General features: G+C 33.9%; 4 protein-coding genes across 8 annotated transcripts; 1 reads left to right on the top strand and 3 right to left on the bottom strand.

The window, feature by feature from the left end:
* The first annotated feature begins 1011 nt into the window (after window positions 1-1011).
* Window positions 1012-4405, top strand: LOC8269870 (pyrrolidone-carboxylate peptidase). 4 transcript variants are annotated; one of them, XM_002512513.4, is made up of 5 exons: window positions 1013-1262; window positions 1965-2294; window positions 2398-2502; window positions 2614-2661; window positions 3890-4405. In XM_002512513.4, the coding sequence occupies exons 2-5, from the start codon at window positions 2028-2030 to the stop codon at window positions 4127-4129; spliced, it is 660 nt and encodes a 219-aa protein (XP_002512559.1). In that variant the 5' UTR covers window positions 1013-1262; window positions 1965-2027; the 3' UTR covers window positions 4130-4405. The 4 variants fall into 4 exon arrangements, with proteins under 4 accessions (XP_048225799.1, XP_002512559.1, XP_048225801.1 ...); XM_048369842.1 differs by having other exon boundaries at window positions 1012-1262; window positions 2398-2661; XM_048369844.1 differs by having other exon boundaries at window positions 1092-1115; window positions 2398-2661.
* Window positions 4406-5422: 1017 nt separating this feature from the next.
* On the bottom strand, window positions 5423-8351 carry LOC8269871 (polygalacturonase At1g48100). The gene is made up of 6 exons (XM_002512514.3): window positions 7467-8351; window positions 7176-7343; window positions 6974-7018; window positions 6675-6882; window positions 6496-6577; window positions 5423-6232 (listed from the first exon to the last, which is right to left on the bottom strand). Exons 1-6 carry the CDS (start codon window positions 7872-7874, stop codon window positions 5731-5733), a joined length of 1413 nt encoding a protein of 470 aa, XP_002512560.3. The 5' UTR covers window positions 7875-8351; the 3' UTR covers window positions 5423-5730.
* Window positions 8352-12323: 3972 nt separating this feature from the next.
* LOC8274945 (zinc finger CCCH domain-containing protein 3) lies at window positions 12324-14101 on the bottom strand. Of its 2 annotated transcripts, none has more exons than XM_048380196.1 (5): window positions 13470-14101; window positions 13287-13360; window positions 13111-13177; window positions 12904-12963; window positions 12324-12617 (listed from the first exon to the last, which is right to left on the bottom strand). In XM_048380196.1, the coding sequence occupies exons 1-5, from the start codon at window positions 13819-13821 to the stop codon at window positions 12508-12510; spliced, it is 663 nt and encodes a 220-aa protein (XP_048236153.1). In that variant the 5' UTR covers window positions 13822-14101; the 3' UTR covers window positions 12324-12507. The 2 variants fall into 2 exon arrangements, with proteins under 2 accessions (XP_048236153.1, XP_048236154.1); XM_048380197.1 differs by having other exon boundaries at window positions 13441-13940.
* Window positions 14102-14233: 132 nt separating this feature from the next.
* Window positions 14234-18551, bottom strand: LOC8274946 (shaggy-related protein kinase alpha). Its single transcript, XM_002512518.4, has 13 exons — window positions 18380-18551; window positions 17254-17430; window positions 17058-17150; window positions 16839-16898; window positions 16461-16733; window positions 16177-16251; window positions 15774-15830; window positions 15539-15679; window positions 15399-15449; window positions 15127-15222; window positions 14963-15046; window positions 14716-14818; window positions 14234-14620 (listed from the first exon to the last, which is right to left on the bottom strand). Exons 2-13 carry the CDS (start codon window positions 17362-17364, stop codon window positions 14538-14540), a joined length of 1227 nt encoding a protein of 408 aa, XP_002512564.2. The 5' UTR covers window positions 17365-17430; window positions 18380-18551; the 3' UTR covers window positions 14234-14537.
* Window positions 18552-20113: the final 1562 nt, after the last annotated feature.

The raw sequence follows: 20113 nt of genomic DNA on the forward strand, positions 1-20113 counted from the left end.
ATATATGCCCCTTTTTCCACCTCATAAAGGTCGGCTTGCTAACCTAAAGTTTGTTTGTATCAACGATAAAACAAACATATCCTTACTATTTGCAATAATTTAAGTTTTTATCTTTTTCTACATAAATAAATTTTTAATTATTTTTTATATTATATTTAATTAAAATTTATATATTGAAAAAAAACAAAATTTAATTTAAAGCGTTGTATATTTAAATTTATATAAAATTAATTACAACTAAATTAAATTATACTAAATTAGATAAATTTTACAAATAAATTTTAAATTAGTCTAATCAATCTATAAGAAATAAATAGGAATAACTTTTCTAAATTTTCTTTAAAAAATATATTTCTTAATTTTTATTTTATTTAGTATTTCAATCACAGCTCAAAATAACATTAAAAAAAAAACCGCCACATCATCTAAATTTCTTATTATTTACTCATTTTAGTATATTAATATTTGATTTAATTTCATAAATATATTCTATTTAATATTTAAAATTATAAAAAAATTTATAAAATTTAATAATTAATTATTTGATGTTCAAAAGTTAAATTTTCAGTATTTTCTAAATTAAATTTTAAATGAGGAGACATGAAAATCTTCAAGTTAGATCCTGCCTCATTGATCTCATCCTGCTGCTTTTTTCTCTTTTCAACTTAAGGAGGAGGAGGAGGAGGAAGGCTTTCTAATTTTCTTTTCTCTTTTTCTTAAAAAGTGATATTAAATGACGAGATTAATATGCATAATAAGAATTTTCCACTATCATGTTGGTATTTTGTGGTCATATAATATGTTTAAAGACATATATATTATATATTTATTTATTTATAAGATAAGAACAGAAATTGTTTTTCTAAAAAAGAAAATCCTTCTCCAATATTATAAGAACAAATAATTGAGCGTAAAAGTCTATCTTGAGGTGGATCAACAGATGGATATAGACATTAAATCATTAAAAATAAAATACCCAATAGGAAAAATAATGCTAAATGTAGCTACTTTGGATAATGATTGATTCTAATTCGACTTAGTTTCATTTATTTTTGCTTGAAAGTGACTCCTCCACAAGCAAAGCCACAGACTTCTTTATTACCCATCTCTGTATCGTATGTCCCTTTTAATCTGATTGGAATCTTTACCAGTTCATTTAAAGAGTTAAAATCCACTCATGTACAGATAAGACTGGTGGTTGAGTCATTTCCTTTTCTCTCTTCCTTCTTCTTCTTCTATTTTCTTTTTTGTAAAGATTGCAGGTTAGAATTTTTCAAAAGCTCTTATCTTTTCGTTGTCAATTTTAAAACACATGCTATAACTTTGATTTAAGCCCGATTGATTATCTGGGTCTTTGATCAAGCTTATTCTTACATTCTTATTTGATTATTGGCTTGAATTTTAGGTTCAGGTGGATTACTATTTAATAGTGTGATTATGGGGTTTTTTAATTTTTGTTACTGTGGCCTTAAAGTTGTAATGATTTTTAGTAGTTTTTTTTTTAAATGATCTTGATATGGTTTTATGAAATGGGTGTAAGTAACAAATTTTAAATTTGTCAGCTTTGCTTTGAGCTTATGGATAAGCTTAGTCAGTTCGCTATGATCTTCAACTTAGTTATGGGCTATTGCTCCTATAACTTTGTTATTGCCTTTGCATTTTCATGGTCTTCGTGTAAAGTTTCTCATTCTTATAGAATTTTGTTCTAAAAAGAACCAGGCTTTTCTGTGGTTAGTCATCAGTATTTTGTTAATCCAACCTGTTATTATTTTAGAGCGTAATCATTATCAATCCGGTAAATGGTTTACTTGAGAAGGAAAGGCAGGAGAGAGTTTTGTAATTTGTTTAAGAACAGTTATCATATAAATCTTAGTTGTTCTCTGGAATTCTGCTGAATTTCTTTTCATGATTAATTGCTTCTAGTAATGTGGCTTAAGTGCTTAATTTTATGTTTTTTCATGCAGGTCGCTAGATTTTTTGTTCAGATTTCATGCTATAACAATTTTTCAACAAGTACATAAGTATTAATGGGGTCTGAAGGGCCTCCGGCTGTAACAATACATGTGACAGGATTCAAGAAATTCCATGGAGTTTCAGAAAATCCAACTGAGACAATTGTTACTAATCTCAGAGAGTATATGAAGAAGAAGGGTATGCCAAAAGGTGTAATATTGGGGAATTGTAATGTTCTTGAAACTGCAGGACAAGGAGCGGTTATTCCCCTTTACCAGACATTGCAAACTGCTATAAACTCGAAGGATTCCGAATCTTCAAATCCTGGGAGAACTATTTGGGTTGGTTGCTCCATTTCTCCTTGATGTTTGAGTCCATTGATTATTTTCCAAGTTTCAATTTTTTTTCTGCTTGATTACTTTTTGGCATTTTTTTTTACCTCAGTTACACTTTGGGGTTAATAGTGGAGCGACAAGGTTTGCCATTGAACATCAAGCTGTCAATGAAGCTACTTTTAGGTGTCCTGATGAAATGGGATGGAAACCACAGGTTAGATATATATTCCTCGGGTCTTTTGTCTGGTATTTTGGTGTCTGGTTCTCACTGCTCCATCTTCCTAGTGAAGATTCCAATTCATTGAATTTGTGGCATGATATGCAGAAACTACCCATTATCCCTTCTGATGGTGGAATTTCGCGAGTGCGAGAGGTATATGGCTTTCAGACACCTTTCTTATTTATTCTTTTATTCCTGGCAAGTGGGTCATATTTGTTGACGAAGAGAAATTATTAGTTCATGATCAAGACTGCATATGGACTTCTGTTATGATGTGGAAAGGTTTTGTCCATGGTATTTGAGGCTACTTAATTTCTAGTGCATCTTTTCGTTTCTATGGCACCAAGTTGCACAGTATGAAATCACAACTTATTATATTATTATCTTACTTCCAAATGATTTGTACTAAGCAAAGCAAGGGGCATGTCCAATTTGGTAGTGCAAGGGAAGCTGCCTGCAACTTTGTGTTGGCACTATGTGCAGTGTTTAACTGTCCAGCTCAATGGCATACAGATATGTACCATGCATTTCAATAACTGATCCTGGAAAGAAATGAAAAAAGAAAACAGCATTTTGCATCAATGGCTCTAATAATTGTATTCTAGCTTGTGCATATAAAGAATGGTTCTAGCAGTGTTCTAACTCGGCTATATATATATACACTTCCCTAGCAATATACTAAATTTTTTAACTTTGCTATCATTTAGTTTTACATTTCTATTAAGTTGTTAGTTGTAGATTCTATTATTTTATCATTGTAAGTCTAACTTTCTCATGCTCAAATTTTGTCCAATTGCAAGTGGAAGTAAACAAACTTTCATGTCATAGCAGTTTGGACCGAATTGTTGATGTGCAATGATATTTTTGAATATTTCTTCTCTTCGTGACATCTCTGCCATCAGACTGCACAATTGAATTAGGTGGAGGCACTAGTAACTTCCGAAACCAGTATTTGTTTTATCATATCAGGGGACCTGATTTCTATCCGTTGGCATCTCCGTTCCCCTTCTATTCAACCTGTAGTGAATCTATTAAGTGTGCGAATTTTAACTTTGAGCATCAATTTTCTCCTGAAGATTCATAGCAATTATGAAGTTCTGTAGTAGATATTAAAATGTTTTAGAAAGTTTTGACATTTAATTGCTGAATACTCGAAATAAAGTGGGTTATTGCAGGATCACTAATATTATTAGTAACATCAGAAAATAGTGGCTTCATCTTGATGCTGTTCATTTGTTATGTAGAGGTATAGGCACTCTTTAAATGCATTTACTCATGTTTTCAGAAGACAACTGTTTTATGTGGTAAAATTTATCTGCGCTACTCTTATCTTACCTCTGTTTCACTATCCTTAAGTATTTATCGTTCCCACTTCATGCAGACAACTCTTCCCGTTCAGGAGATTACAAAGGCCCTGTCAAATAAAGGTTATGAGGTGATGACCTCAGATGATGCTGGCCGGTTCGTATGCAACTATGTTTACTACCACTCCCTTCGCTTTGCCGAGCAAAATGGGAACAAGTCACTCTTTGTGCACGTACCTCTCTTCTTAACCATAGACGAGGAAACACAAATGCAGTTTGCTGCTTCCTTGTTGGAGGTGCTTGCTTCTTCATGTTAGCAATCTATCAGCGCCCATTTACATCGTTATGTCCTGGAGCTTGCAAACTTGTACTATTGTTGATCATGTGAGTGAAAGTGTATGGATGTCTGTAGCGAAATGCTTCAATAAATAGACGAGTGTATGCGAATGAAAGAAAAATGTGCTTGTGATGGATATTTTTGCTTCTTCTGGACTTCCCTTGACCTTTTATAAGAAAAAAAAGGTTTTGGCCACTCATTAGAAGGTTCTTCAAATCTTATGTTAATATGTGAATAAGATATCAGTTTGCTGTTATCTTGGAGAGTATTCATACGCTGCCTTCTTTTATTATCTCACTTCATCAACACACTTTTCAAGAAGCAGTTTGCTCCAGAAAAAGACTGAGCTGCAGATGGCTTGTGATTGAATTTAACCCCTTTGCCTTTCCAAATAGAGTGTTATTTTGAACGTCTTTGTAGCCAGATTCCAAGATCTAAACCAACGGAATGTTGCAGTATGGATTTCCTCCACTATGATTTGAAACCTTGTCTTTTGTAATTCAATGAACAATAATTGAACTTCAATCTAACGCATTATTGGAAGTCTCTTTTAGCAAACATGGCCCCGACCTTCTTATGATTTATTTCATCTCAAAAGGAATAAAAAGAAAAGGGATATTATTGAAAATACTGTGCTGGGCTCTCTTTTCCACAATGCCTGTTGAGAAACTCAAGTCCAAATTAACAGAAAAAAGTAACTCCATATTATGATTTGTTGAGAGGATATGCCATGGACCATGGTGGCTACCTACTTGATAGCAATCTTGTCCACCACTCTAACCCTCCGAAGATTATTGAGCCATAACCCTACTATTTGCTACTCATCATCCCTACTTGGGCTAGCCTTTCTTTTCTGCTTGTTTATATCGTTCAGTGCTTAGGGTCTCAAAGATGAAGCGCTCTTGGGAGTTTATCCTTGATATTTTTTATGTTCTAGTTCCACACCTTATCACTAGTGTGACATTCACACAAGTCTTCCTAAAACCATCCTCTGGCGCCTTCTTTCATGAGGTGAATGCCATTAGTGTTTATTTATGAAAGGAGACTAACCTAAAGTGACACAGGAATTTATGTTAAGGGTAAGTTGGCCTTCAATGGTCCCTAAGTTCTAAGACAATTCCCCATTATGGTGCCCACATAGCCCCCCATTCTTTTGCTACGTTCACCACTCGGATCTTAGCTAGCCATTATCATTACATTCAAAATTTTGCCTTCATTAATCCAAAGCCCGCAACTCACATGCGCAATCTAGTCTCATATGTGAGTGATGCAATGAGAATAACAAAATATTTTACATTATATAATCTTGCTGTGTGTACAATAAAGAGAAGATAGTCTATTGTATGCAACCTTCCCCTACTTGGCGAAAAGGATGCTTCCACAGTTTGAACTGATGGCCTAATAAATCTTACTATGGGACAAGATTCAACCTCCAATTTTACACTGGATGGGCAACTGACATACACTCCAGCTGTTGAGTTTTTAAGTTCTAGCTTTTAAGGTCCTAATTGTATTGAAACTTCTTTTGCTGATCCATAGCTACCCAGTTTACTTTACACATTACGTCTAATTCAAGGGCACTCAACACTGATCAACAATGGTTTGAGCTGCAAATGGAGGGATGCCTTCCAGCAAGCAAGAAACTGGTGGAATATTAAGTGTCTCCATAGCTCCATAAGCATTCCAGCAGAATGGATTGGCGAGAAACTGCCCTTTAGCAGGAAGCAGCTCTATCTCTGACAATATAAGATTAGAGCAAGGAACCGAATCACTACAAGCCAAGTGCAGTGGTGGACTCCTAACATCATATGTTCCCTTAATGTCTGTGTAAGAAATATCAGAAATGTAAACTGCGCTTGTTTGGTTACTGCAATTCTTCGTCAGGCAGTAGTACTGGTCTATGATGATTGGGTTTCGAACTGTGTCCATATGAATGTTGTGGAATGCGACTTTTGATACAGAGCCGTAACCTCCTTGCCATGTTTTGATCCTAACACCATTATCAGAATACTTGATGACTGAATCAGTAACTGTTATGTTCGACACGCAGGCTCGTGAGTTGTGAATCCCAAGACTACCAATGCTGCCACCAAATCACAGCATTTTCCATATCAGAAAATTTCCATATCGTCCGTCTATTCTAACTCAAAAGAAGTCTAAACTATTTCAGGAAAAAGTTACATATCAGAATAAAGTGCAACAGTAACAGTGTATCAAGCATTTAAAAGATGTTGGTGTATCATAAATTAAGCTAACAAGTTGAAATTTGAAACTATAGGCATCCCTCTAGAGCCGCCAAACATTAATGCAACTCATAGGATATTTAGAATCAACAAGTGAATGTACCTTATTCCATGGCTTGGACCACATGTTATGTTTCTTATATCAACATTATGGCAACCGGCTCCGATTGATACACAATCATCTCCTAAAGAAAGAAAAGGGAAAAGACAGGTAATATAAAGGCACTTAATGGAAAAATGTCCATGGAAGTTAATTAAGATTTATAGGGTATCAGGAATTACCATTGGATACCACTGAATTGTGTATATGGACATCGTTAGTGTTCTCTATGTGAATCCCATCTGTGTTAGGACTTAAAGCTGGTGCTTTAATGTTCAGCATTTCTATGTGAACATTTTGACAATTATCAAACCGGAAATGGAATTGAGGACTGTTCTTCACTTTAAGTCCTTGGACTGTCAAATTTGAGCTCATGAAAAACCTTAAGGCCTGCATTATAGAGCCAAAACTGAGTCAAAAAATAAAATTTCTTAGTGATGTTAATCAATCTTTTGGATAACAATTCCAATTGTATACTTACAACTGGGCTATCACAAGGTCCAGCAGAAGTTGCTCCATTAAACCCCTGTTTTACAACAAAGACTGTTGGTTTAGAATTGTATTATAGTAAAAGGATGTCTCAGTGTGGGAAACCTTTTCACAATGCAGACAGTATGCTCTTATGATTTAAACCAAATATGGAAGACATTTGAGAGACAAGTTTGTTCTCGAAAGCGTCTTACCTTGTGAGGCTTGCAGGGGAGATTCCACCATTTTTCTCCTCTCCCATCAATGACACCTCCTCCTTGCACTGACATACCACTGATTCTGTAGAAAACTAGCCATTGTCTCTTGCTCATGTTTCTTGGCCATGATTTAGGTCCATCCGGTGGCATTATTGTTCCATCAATCTTCTCATTAACAGCAAAACAACCATGTATTGAATATCAGTTTGCTCTTTTAAGAGAAGGGTACTTGAATAATTAGACTTTTTTTTTTGTGCAGTAATGGTTATATTTTACTAAACTTGTTACCTGAAACACAAGGTTACTTTTACAAGGTCCTGTAAAGATAGTAGGTTGTATCAAGAAACTGTAACGAGAAGGAGCAAGTAGAATTGATGACTCATTCTGGCTGCAAGCACTGTCCCAAGCCATCTTAAATGCTTGTGTATCATCTGAAGCACCATCACCGACAGCACCGAAAGATAGCACATTGAAAACTCTACCAGGACTAGCTTCAGGTTCAGGTTCAGGTTCGGGCACAGGACTAGGAAAACTTGTAATGTAACTTGGACTGGGAACCTGAGATAAAGCAGAAGGAGAAGAAGCAGGAGTAGCAACAGGTGGTATTGAAATTTTAGAGAAAATGTGAAAGTACCTTCCTTCAATGGAAGTAAAAAATATAAAAAAAGACAACATGAATATTACAGACAATGTCATGGTTACTACAACTTGATGAAGAATGAAGTGTAAACGTTTAGGCTATTTATAGAACAAGAAAAAGTTTCAACTAAAACTAGAGTAGGCCACTTTGATCAATAGGTATAGCCAAGTTTTTCAGTTCACGCCTTAAACAACGAAAGAATCCAAGTTGGGTTTTGGCAGGGTGTCTGTAACTTTTTAGCAAGATTAGAGATTTGACAGGGATAAAGAGAAGCAAGGTACCCACGTTCAAGGAAGTTGAAACAAAAACATGGTATGAGACTTAAGGGGTTGGGTTGTGTAGGTGACCACTAGAAGCACTGAAACAACTTGCAAAGAGAAACTGATCAACTTGGTGAGAGTATATTACAGAATCATTTACATTGTAACTTACCTTTTTATACTAGAAATCATTAGTGGAAGCTCTAGTTTTAAGAGGAGCACACCATGTAACATTTCTTTTCCTCAGAAAAAAGAAAAGAAGAAAGGCACAAGACCGACCAGTTCCATTTAGATATTGGCTTTTCTTGGTGAGAATGTAGAGTCTGGCATATATATATGACCATATCAACATTCATGTACATAAATAAATAATAAAAAGAAGAAGCAAAATATAATTAATTACAGAAGTAGCACCATAATCCCTGAATATTTGAATTAATTAGGTTGAAATTTTGTCACATCCTAGTTAATAAGTGTAGAATATCCAGTTTTTAACAGAATGTGAATGAAAATATGAGTAGTAATGTTAGAGAAGAAATTTTGGGGAATGGACAAGCCACTAGAGATTCTTATCATCATATTACAAATGGAGGGAAAAGAAAAAAGAAGCAGACATATTTAAGTCAACACAAAGCATTCTTTTATAGTTTGCTGAAACTCAACTAAGTGACCAATAATAGTTTATGAGTTGGTCCAATCATTCTTTAGCTTCTTCTTTTGCTGCTCACCCATTCATGCCCACTTTGTTTTGGTTTTTGTCTTGAGCAAGGCAGTTGATTTTTTATTTTTTTCCAGCATTTGCAGTAGTAATCAATCAAGGATTCGAAGTGGAGTGGGGGGGTTACAGTAGTGGGTTTTGGAGAAATACGGCTAATGTTTTGGTCCAAATTTCTTGGACGGCTACACATGATTAAATTAATCTTGGAGTCCAAACAAAAGCAATAGCATGAAAATGAAAATTTGGATGCATGCGCCTACTTCCATTAGTAACTCATGAGAGCAAATTGAAATTATAGTAGGATGATAAAGTTTTTCAGCTTATCTAGATTATTGGCACTTCATGGCCTTGAATTCTTTAGTGCATAGGCCAACCATGGCTTGAACAAGGTAATATGATTTTAGCAAATTGTGATCTTGAGGGTGCACTGCTGAGACTGAGACAACCATAACCATTTATATGTTCCAGTTTAAGAACCTCAAATCTATGATACTTTTCCCCTTTTTTCCTGTTTGCATTTCATTTTAACAAGTATAAATAGTCAAGAAATTTGAAATGCAATTATCAGATTTGTAGTATAACTGTAATATTTACAAAGAAAAGAATAAATAAAAGCCAGGTGCTATCCAATTAATCCTTTAGCCAATAGTGGTGCTGCAAGTATGACTCTGTAACTTTACATTTTCTAAAGATGTAGCCTAAAATCTGAAATGAAGAAGACAATCATTTAGCTGACTCCAGTTAACTTTGAAATTAAGACTTTGTTAAACTGAGTATTGATGCTAAGAAAAAGAGAAAAAAGAAGAAGAAGAAGAAGAAGTTTGCTTAGGATAAGAAAATCTCATAGATAGGATTAGTTTCAGTAATATCTGAACCTAAATCCTTGCATTTATTATTTAAAATCTTAAGAGTCATGTGGCCTCCTCTTTTTTTACTGTTAATTTGTTTATTAGGTCAAATAAATATGCACTGACCAATTGAAAAATTCACATAACATAATATTAAAAATCCTCATAATCAATTAGACTAATGCTATATTTGATTAAAATTTATTAAAAAAGATCTATTCATCTGAGAAAATAATGTGAAAGGAAAAATAAAAGAGAATAATAAAATTGAAAGAAAATTTTTAATGTTATATAATATATTGAATTATTAATATCGAATTTATTTAGAATTTCTATTTATTTTATTAAAGTTTAATTTAACTATAACTAATTCTATAAATTTAATTATGTAGAATTCTAATTAGCTTTCACTTTCAATTCACAAATTTAAATTCATAAATAAATTTTATAAATTTTAAGTATAAATTTTTAAATAAGAATGAAATTAGTATAATTTCTCTATCTCCCGTCTCCATCACCATTTACCCTTTCATCTTCCACTTGGCAATTCATGACCAACCGCTTCCTTAATTTTCATGATACAACTTGAACATAGCAAATTGAACTCAAGGCATGCGTGCCCCGAATTTTTTCTTGAAATTCTCCTCCCAACTTCATGTGGTTAGCTTGAGATGATATTGAACATCAAGCAGTGAAGATATTCATGTTACAAGTGGCAACACTAGTGTTATAACCTTACCTGCGAACAACATGACGCCAATGTCCACCCCAAGTACTAGAGAGCCTTTATTCTCCGGCAGGGTGACGCCGGAAATTCAACATAAAATAGAGAATGCATCTCCGAAGACAGCTACGAATGTTGCATTTAGGATGTACGAGAGCATGAAGAGGCACGGATTGAGGAAATCTGATATTTATGAGAATGGATATGAAACATTCGGATATAAAGTGGTGGGATGTTTTGTTGGACCCTTGAAGACTCTTCTTCAAGGAAAGAACTCAACAAAGTTGCAGGTTTTAAAAGGGGGTAGATGGATGGATATTTTATGCCTGGATCAGTGACCCTGCTTCTTGGTCCACCAGGTAAGAACTCATACTTCGCATTAAAGGTAACCATCTCTAACAACCAAAAGAGTTTCATGTGAAATGACCAATATCAAGAAGCCAAGGGCTGTAACAAACACCTGAATCTACATTGAAAGTTGAAACGAACACCTGAACCTACAGATGTACACTGTAATATGAATCCTACCTCCATTGTTGAAATTGTGTCTTCATACAGTCAGAAAATGTCTACAATTAGTATCCAGGCTGAAAGAGTAAGATGATTAAAGAAGTGAATCATATAAGCTACAAAAATGGACCAAGTCGCATTCCAGCAACTTCAAGGAATTGAAAGTTTGAAACTCGTAATTGCCAATTCAGAAATTCATCGAGATGATTTATAATTCTTACATGGTTAGATATTACATAACCAATAAAACCTTATAGGAAGGCGGAAAAAGAGCACTAAGTTGATGATGGAAGGAGAGGTGATGTACGATGACAAGCATGCGTTAGATGTTTGTCTTAGTAGACTGATCGCATACATTAGTGGCCAACTCAACAAGTCAGTCATATGTGATCTGGCAAACAAAGCGTGCACATATATAATTAATGGCTGTACATACGGACTGCATAAAACTATTTCTTCCTTGAATGCTACTTATATAATATAATTTCAAAATTAAATCAGGTAAATTAGATTAAGAATATCATAAATAAACACGTTATTACATAATCAACAGAAAGACTATCACGTGCTAGTGCTAAGAAGGGATATTCAGGTGTCATCTTCGCTAGGTTGGAAAGCATAGTTTCATAAAATTGGTGTTCAGGAAATCAGAATACATTCCATTTCTTTCAGTTTAAGAGACACCTGAGTTTGCAAGGGACTGCACTCAAGGCCTTCGACCAGAGAAAACACTGATGAGAAAATTCTTTGCACATTCTTTTGTCGGGGGGGCAAGATCCATTTCTAGAATATGTATTAGACATTTTAAGCTTAAAGGAGATACAGCACAAACTCACTGGAGATGCAATCTCTGTCACTGACCGCCAGAGGCTGATAACTATTGTGTTAGCTCTCCAAACATATTCAGTCATGCTTTACAATCAACCATTTTCTGGTTCTGATTTAGCAGCTACATGCAGCCTACTGGGTACCGCATGAACCATTAGCAGGATTCAGCAATCTTCTGCAATCATGTCACGAACCCAACTTCCACAGGAAATTTTCAATCTTTTCGATAGGATCATAGTCCTTGGCAATGGCTACTTTTTATTCCAAGGCTCTCATCAAGACGCAGTCCCTTACTTTGCCAAGCTCGGGTTAGTATGAAACTGTGATCGTAATTAAAGCTGAAACTAAAGCTTCTTATGTGCATATTTGTTCAATAAAACATTTTTACCAATGCTGTTCATTTTATAGGTTTACTGAGCCTTTACACGTCTGGAAAATATTGCAGCTGGAAATGGTTCCTAATACATGGTACCAGACCAAGAGCAATTCCCTGTACCCTCAATGAACTTGTTTAATGCTACAAGGGTTTGGATCGCTATAAAGATGTAATGAGATAATTGATAGAGATGATGTGAAGTGCATGTATTGGATAGAAAGTAAACCTGGCTAGGGTAATCTCTACAGACACCATCCAAATACCAACTTTCAACTATTTTCAAGTTATTGCAACACACAAGCAAGGGGCATTTCTCTATAACAACCAACACCTTAAAACAATGAATTGTGCAAACAACACTGAAAGATTAAAAGCCGACAACTAAGAATTTGCATGATGAGAAAAATACATGTGATACAATAGACCTAACCCCAATCCACGAAGGGAAGTGGCAGATACCCACCCTCTGGAGGAGGCTTCAGTGATGGAGGCAGGTTTCCCCATGACATTCCCATGTTATCTCTCACCACATCATCTGTGAATCATGATGAGAACAGAATCAAGTGGCAAAAGAAATAACAGATGGTGGAAACAGAAGAGAATAAAAATATGAAACTGATTATCATGTGAACGCTGTAGCTGCCCAATACAGCAAGTAACCCGTGTCAATCATTGAGTAAATATCTAACACAATACAAATGCATGCTTGCATTTGTACAATATATAAGAAGAGGAATAGGGAGAAAAGCAGATTTTAATAACAGAAGAAATAGCAATTAATAGTCCTCCAAAACTCAGGTAATTAAAAATGTTAAATTTACCTTGCAAAGATTGATTTCCAGGAATAAATGGTGACTGCGGATTATCCATAAGGCCTGTACCTAATTTATTAAAATTGCATTAGATGCTTAGAAGAAAAGAAGTTGAGATTTCAAATTGCAAAACACTAAACTAAACGCTAACAGCTCAAAAATAAAATACCCAAAAAAAAAAAAAAAAAAAGAGCCGCTGAGAAACATTAACATTACTTTGCAAATTGTTGGTGGTGGTAGTGGGATGCAAGTACTTGCAAGAATCCCCAAAAGGACAAAATCCCTTCAATCAAAGCATACAAAAGAAAAACACAAAATCGAAAATGAGACAACAAAAAAGAAGGAAAAGAATTCAACGCATGAAAAAAAAAAAAAAAAAAAAAAAAAAACACCGTTTTGACAAATCGATTGCAGACTCCTTTGGTAAAGCCACCAGCAGCACCATTGGTGTGAGCTTGATTAGGGTCTGCAAAATCAATATAAATAAAAAAAGGAGTTTTGTTTTCATTTAAATAGAACAATCAATTACATGTATATAAGAAATACCTATGAAATTGGAATTGAGGGAGTTGTACCAGATAGATTTGGAGCGGAGGTGAGAGGAGCTTTGGAGATGGCGTTTACGGGCAATTGGAGTGTCTTGAAATTCTTTGTCACAGTAGTCGCAGTAATACTTCCCCAACGGCATTTTTTCTGTTTCTGTTCTCTTCTCTCCCTCGTCTTTCTGATGGCAACTGTTTTGGAACGTCTTTTCTCCTTTATAAACCAATCCACAATTTTCCCTCCTTTATAATCCAACAGACTGAATTTATAAGGGACCAGACTCATATGAGTAAAGTAAAGTAAACCCATTTGTATCATAACCCATTGTTCGAAACAAGAAAGAAAAGAAATCGCAAGAGTAAACCCATTTGTATAATAATCCATAAGTCCCACTTCTTCACTCTGAATATGAATCGTTTCACGTGACTATGTATCTATGCAGTCGATCCAGATAAACAAATTAATTTCATGCATTAGCAAGTTTTAAGGGTGCCACACAAATTCCAGACTGCATGGTATCTTCTTGATTAATAAAGATATAAGAACGAATTCCTGGGTCAGGAATAAAATTAAACTCAGGGTGATTTGCGTATGCAAGTTGATTAGAAACGTGAATAAATAGTATAAATTTCAAGAATGATCTCCTCGTCGCATGATACGGGTGTTTACTCAGGTCTTGCGATGAAATTTGGTACCGATGTAACCAGATGGAAACCTGAACTCTTTGAATTCAATTTGGCGGAATTGTTATGATGAAGAATAAAACAGAAAAAATACAGTTGTTTCTGGAGAGATATATAAATAAGACATTTGATCGTAGTCTGCTATTGTAATGTTACAATATGTCCTGATACAGGAATAGCAAAGGGTAATCAGACCACCCATGGAGGCTTGGGCAAAACATCATATCAAGTACAATTGTCTCTAAATCTGCTTTTACATAATAACAAGGTGATACAACAAAATCACATTAAAATAAGATAGAAAGTGAACCAAATAGCATAGATAGAGGAGACAAACACCGTAGCTTCCATATTTGGGACCACCGCAGACAACATTTTAACATGGAAGTTCTGTTACATTTCACATTTCATTTCCTATTAGGATCCAAGAAAGGGACATTGCTTTTTTGCATGCTCCGGTATCAATTTTGCCAGTGTCTCAGCTGCGACACCCTTCAATTCTAAACAGCAAGCCCGACATCAATGACAAACACTAGGAGAACGGATATAATAACCATATATCAGCAAACAGACTACTGTGATTACAATTACCTACCATGAGATTTAAAGTTAAACAACGGTGGAAGGAAACGTCCGTTTGGCAGGCGTGTGTTTGGATCACGTAACTCATCAAAAAAGGGATGGGTCAAAGCATACAGCTGCAATGGAAGTACAAGCATAAGAATTGGATCTTCGCAGACAAGAAAGGGGTTGATTCAAAACCAACATCCAGAGGTTGCGTATTCGTTACTGCACTCAGAAACTACATGCTCAGCAGTGGACTATCTAGAAGGAATACTCACAGCATTGCAACGTAGGTTAGGAGAGTATTGCAGTAGTCTTGAAACTAGATCAACAGCTTCTGGAGGCATCCGCTTGTGGAATATCTAGGAACAAACAGAAACTAATGAATAAACGGTGCAAATTTAACACAAAACACAACCAGTTCATCTCATATTTCATATACCTTGTGCCATGGGTGAGCTTTAATCTGAGGAAATTTGTACTCCGTATAATTTGGATTCATGCATTTAATTTCCTCCCTTGTTGGAGTACCCAAAACCTGCAAAACAGTTACAGTTTATGTTGCATGGCAATCTGTAACCTGAAAGCAGTACATGTTCATGTCTAGAAAAGAAATTCCCAATTCTCACCAGTTTTAAAAGCAAGAAATCCATAATCAAAGGTGAACTTAAAGCAAGGCACCCGAAAGTTTAAGTGTTCAACATTCAGACTTACCTTGATAATCTCAACAAGCTGGTCAACTCCACTTTCACCAGGAAACAGAGGCTGACAGATATTACACATTTGTTAAGCTTTTTGTAAACACTAGATACCTAGCCGGGCAATGCAATAAACTTTGCAGAAAAACTCCCAACCTGTCCAAGTAGTAACTCGGCAAGAACACAGCCAGCAGACCAGATGTCAATAGCTGTCGTGTACTCAGTTGCCCCAAATATTAGTTCTGGAGCTCTATAATATCTAGAACAGATATATGATATATTTGGCTCCCCTTTAACCTGTCAAAAGATCTTAGCAAAATTATTCATCACAATTTGGAAAATGTACTCGATCAGAAGGTATTAAAATAATCAAAAAATAAAAAGCACGTACCAAGACTTTTGCACTCCCAAAATCACACAATTTAACCTGATGAGTGTGTGGATTTACCTGCACCAAGAAAAATATTCTCAGCTAATTCTAAAAGAATTTAATGACTTATAACTAAAAGTATGTGAAAATAACAAATCATCCATCATCCAAGTGGTTAAGCAGTCATTTCATGTAAAGTTACATAGAAGTGCCAAAAAAATAAGTATAGACAACTTATATATTGCTATCCTACTTAATTAGTAACTAATTGATTATTCAAAAGGAAATTTGAGCTCCAAGCATAAGTTATTAGCTTGTTCATATAATAAATGAGCAGTAAACATTTCAGTCAGTAACAGTGTACTAGTCAAAGCTTTTGACTTCAGTTTTACATACAAGCTTATAAATGCCGAAGTAACCATACCAAAAGGTTTTGAGGTTTAATGTCCCGATGGCACACTCCAATTGCACAATGGATGTATGATAATGCCCTGAAAATCTTCACAAGTATCAATAAAAATGTCAGTATCCTGCAAATATCAGTTCTAATGAATTCTATTTTTAACAGGTCCTAAAATGTAATGAACTATTATTAAAATGGACACAAATGGCAAAAACCAAAAAGATGAAATATTTCAACCGTGTGAAGTCATCCCATTCTATAATAGAAGGCTATAGCAATACCAATTCAAGTGCCCAGCTACATACCTGGTATGCATACAGTTTCACATATATAAGTGGCATCCTCTGATTCAACTTGTTGTAGTGTTTAATCACTCGATGAACAGTTTCAGGCACATACTCAAGAACCAAATTGAGATACAGCTCATCCTTTTCAGTAGTTGAAAAGAAGCAATGCTTCAAAGAAACAACATTTGGGTGGTCCAGAAGTCGCATGGTTTGCAGCTCCCGGTTCTTATACCTCTTATCCTGAAGAACTTTCTTTATCGCAACAGTTTCACCTGTCTCCAAGCATTTTGCCTAAATTGAAAATCCAAATAAACAGATAGATTTGTTAGAAATTGGTCCTACAGGTGCATCAATACATTATACCAGATCATTAAACCAAACATAATAACCTCACACCTGGAACACAACACCGAATGATCCATGCCCAACAACACGCTCAGCCATGTAGCTTATCGTCTGGAATTGGAATTAGATGAAATTACATTATAACAAGATAGAAGACAAGAAGAGGCAGCCAGAAAAAAAGAAAAAAAACAAAAAAACAAAAATTAGAGAACTCATATTGGAAAGGTTAAAAGGAACTTGATATCACAAGAGATTTAGAGAAAAAGGTACCTGCTTTGGTTGGCCATTTCTACCACCAATAGTTGTAACTATAATATGACCAGTCTCCGTACCATTACCATCAACTACTGTTGCTTCCATTTCCTATAAATATAAAGAAATCTATTATCTAGTGGCCTGTATTCAAAAACCAGTAAGGAATCAACAATGAAGGTCAAAATGAGAAATAGATTCACAGAATCCATACCTTGTCATCCCTAATTTTCATATCATTCATCTCCTCAGGTAATTTATCCACGCCAACATTATGACCACTAGCTTCTCTCAAACCAGTAGGTGCCACACCCACAGAAGCCATTCGTAGGACAAGGAAAAACTATCCTTATCTTCCTACTCTTGCACCGTGGTAAGCCTAATCATTTACCTACAATTATGAAACATTAGCAAACTCATGCGGCAGATTTAAGTTGTACAACACAGTCTATATTTCTCAGTTTACTCTCCACATAACAACATAAAGATTTTATTAATGAACTAAACCACAGACATTTCAAAGTATCAGATGAACCAAACCCAATTAAATTAAAAAGAACATAGATTACTTAATATCAAAGCACAAGCCCAAAGTTTATTATGCAATTTTAAGCTGCATAAATGATGATCCAATATGGAGTCAAATGTTTCAGGCTCTGATCAAGAAACCATAGCTCCTACCCCAGGTTCAAAGCAAATTCTAAGCTGGATTTTGTGCTCAAATCAAACAATAGTTAACCATCCCCACAAGGCAATCAAGTGGAAAAGAAAAATTTGCATTCAAATTTTGTCAAACAGAAATTTAGGAATTGATTACTATAGCTTTCATAAAGTGAAAGCCTTCGTTCTCAACGTCAATTACTTCCATATAAATCGATTGACCTCAATAAACGACAATAAAAGATATACATACACATTAATACAAATGATGTTCAAACAAAAGCCAGAAAGATAACAAAATTACTAAAGCAATCAAGTCAAAATCTTGTATCCTACCAACAAAAAATGAAAAAACTCGTAAAATCAAAGATCTACCAAATAAAAAATCAAATAAATCGAACCCAAAATTCCTAAAACAGAGTAAATCAAGAAAACTCAAAACACCATGAAAGGAAACATCTTTAGTAGCCAAAAAAGAAAACAATCGAAGACCCACATGCCCAAATCAAAACCCTAACAAGATCGAACCCGATACAAGCCGATCCAAACCCACAAATACCATGGTCCAAAAACAAACAATTCATCTCAACAAAAAAAAAAACAAAAACTTGAAAAAAATATGTGAACTAAAGCAAAAAAAAAAAAATAACCAGAAAATTTTCTTAAAAAAAATAACATACCAATCGAAGCAGAAAATTCTGGGTAAGAAGGAGAAGGAGAAGCTAATCAAAACGTGGCGTTTTGTTAAGAGCCAGAAAAATCAGACAATAGAGAGAGAAAGTGGTGACGATAGATCCATTTTTGTAGGTTATGTGTGTAATAAGAGAGCTTTCGGCTTTCTCTTTTGTTTTTTTGTTGTAAGTTCTTTCATTTATTTTATTTTTTAATTTAATTTCTTTAAAATTTACTTTCGTGTGGCGTGCTATAATGCGCTGGTGACAGTCAAAGAAAAGGATTAAAATAATGGGCTTCTTTTTTTTTTTTTTTTTTTGTTTAAGGAGAAAAATAGAAAATTAGGTCAATAATTTTAGAAAGTCTTTGTTATTAGCTTTGGCTTTTCTTTTTTGACCGTTCAAACTTTGCTTTGATTCTTTTTTTAATTTTTGTTTGGGGGCAAGTAATTGTAGTTTTTGTCATGGGAAAATGACATTAACAAAGTGATAATGGGGTCAGTCTTGTAAATTGCATACCAGATCTTTTAAGAGTAAATAAAATAATAATCAATCAATATTTATATTTTTTTAATATGAAAATATAACTTCCAATCCCCTTTTAAAATAAAAAATTATACATAATAACAAATAAAATATATGACATCAGACACTAATATAGGCAATCCAATGAGAAAACAGCACATAACAAAAAGAAAATAAGCAATGATTTTTTTTCTCTTTTTTATCATTTTAATTTATTTTAATATATTTTAAATAGAACTATTTACCTTCCAAATATACTTATTGGGGACTTGCTTAAAAATAAGAAAGAAGTAAATGTTATTAAATAAGATTTGATTATCTTATTTATTGAAGATTTTGTAAATATTTCATTTCAAAATAAAAAGAAAAAAATTAAAATAATTGAATTTTTTTAAAAAAATTGATGCAGTTATTAATTTATGATATAACATGTATATAATAAAAATTTCATTTTCGATTCTATAAAAAAAATTTATGAAAGCCTTTCATTTCCTTCTCTTCGATGGAAGTTTTAATTTCTCATAATGTAATTCTTCTTCTTCTTCTGATGGATTCAAAAACTCCATTCATCCAATAGCAAAAACAAATCCAAAATTAGAGATAGTAGGACAAAGCTCAATAGTGAGGATGCACAAAGGGGGGGAGTGGAGCTATTTCTTTAAGATCCACCCACGTAGATAAAGATAAAAGAAAAGCAAAACAAAGAGAAACATAAACAAAAATAAAGTAAAAGGTGAGAGAAGAAGAATAAATATATATATTATTAATTATTGATTCTTATTTTAATATTCAAAAATAAAAATTAAGAGTTAAAATTTTAAATTTTGCATTTTTTTAAATGTGATAGTTTATTTTTTATTTTATAAAAAAATTAAAATTATGTATCACTAAAAAGTAAAATATTTTATTTTAGGTTCAATCCTTAATAATAAATACATATAATTATTTTGAAATTGAATACTAGTGATATATTCGAAATTTTAAATTAATCTTGCATTAAAATTAAAACATTTATAATCATCCAATTTGGGTAAAGCAGTATATTTACTTATTTTAAGAAAGATGAGTTTATTTTACTTGAAATGCTAATTTGATGACTGCATATTTTCATATTGTTCTTTAGCGATAAAGATAAAACAAATAATTTAATACTTATATAAATATAAATACTAAAGTAATAATGGGCTTTTAGTGGGGATATTACCGTCTTTTCGTGAG

Source organism: Ricinus communis, chromosome 10, assembly GCF_019578655.1.
Source record: "Ricinus communis isolate WT05 ecotype wild-type chromosome 10, ASM1957865v1, whole genome shotgun sequence".
In the NCBI taxonomy this organism is placed as follows: domain Eukaryota; kingdom Viridiplantae; phylum Streptophyta; class Magnoliopsida; order Malpighiales; family Euphorbiaceae; genus Ricinus; species Ricinus communis.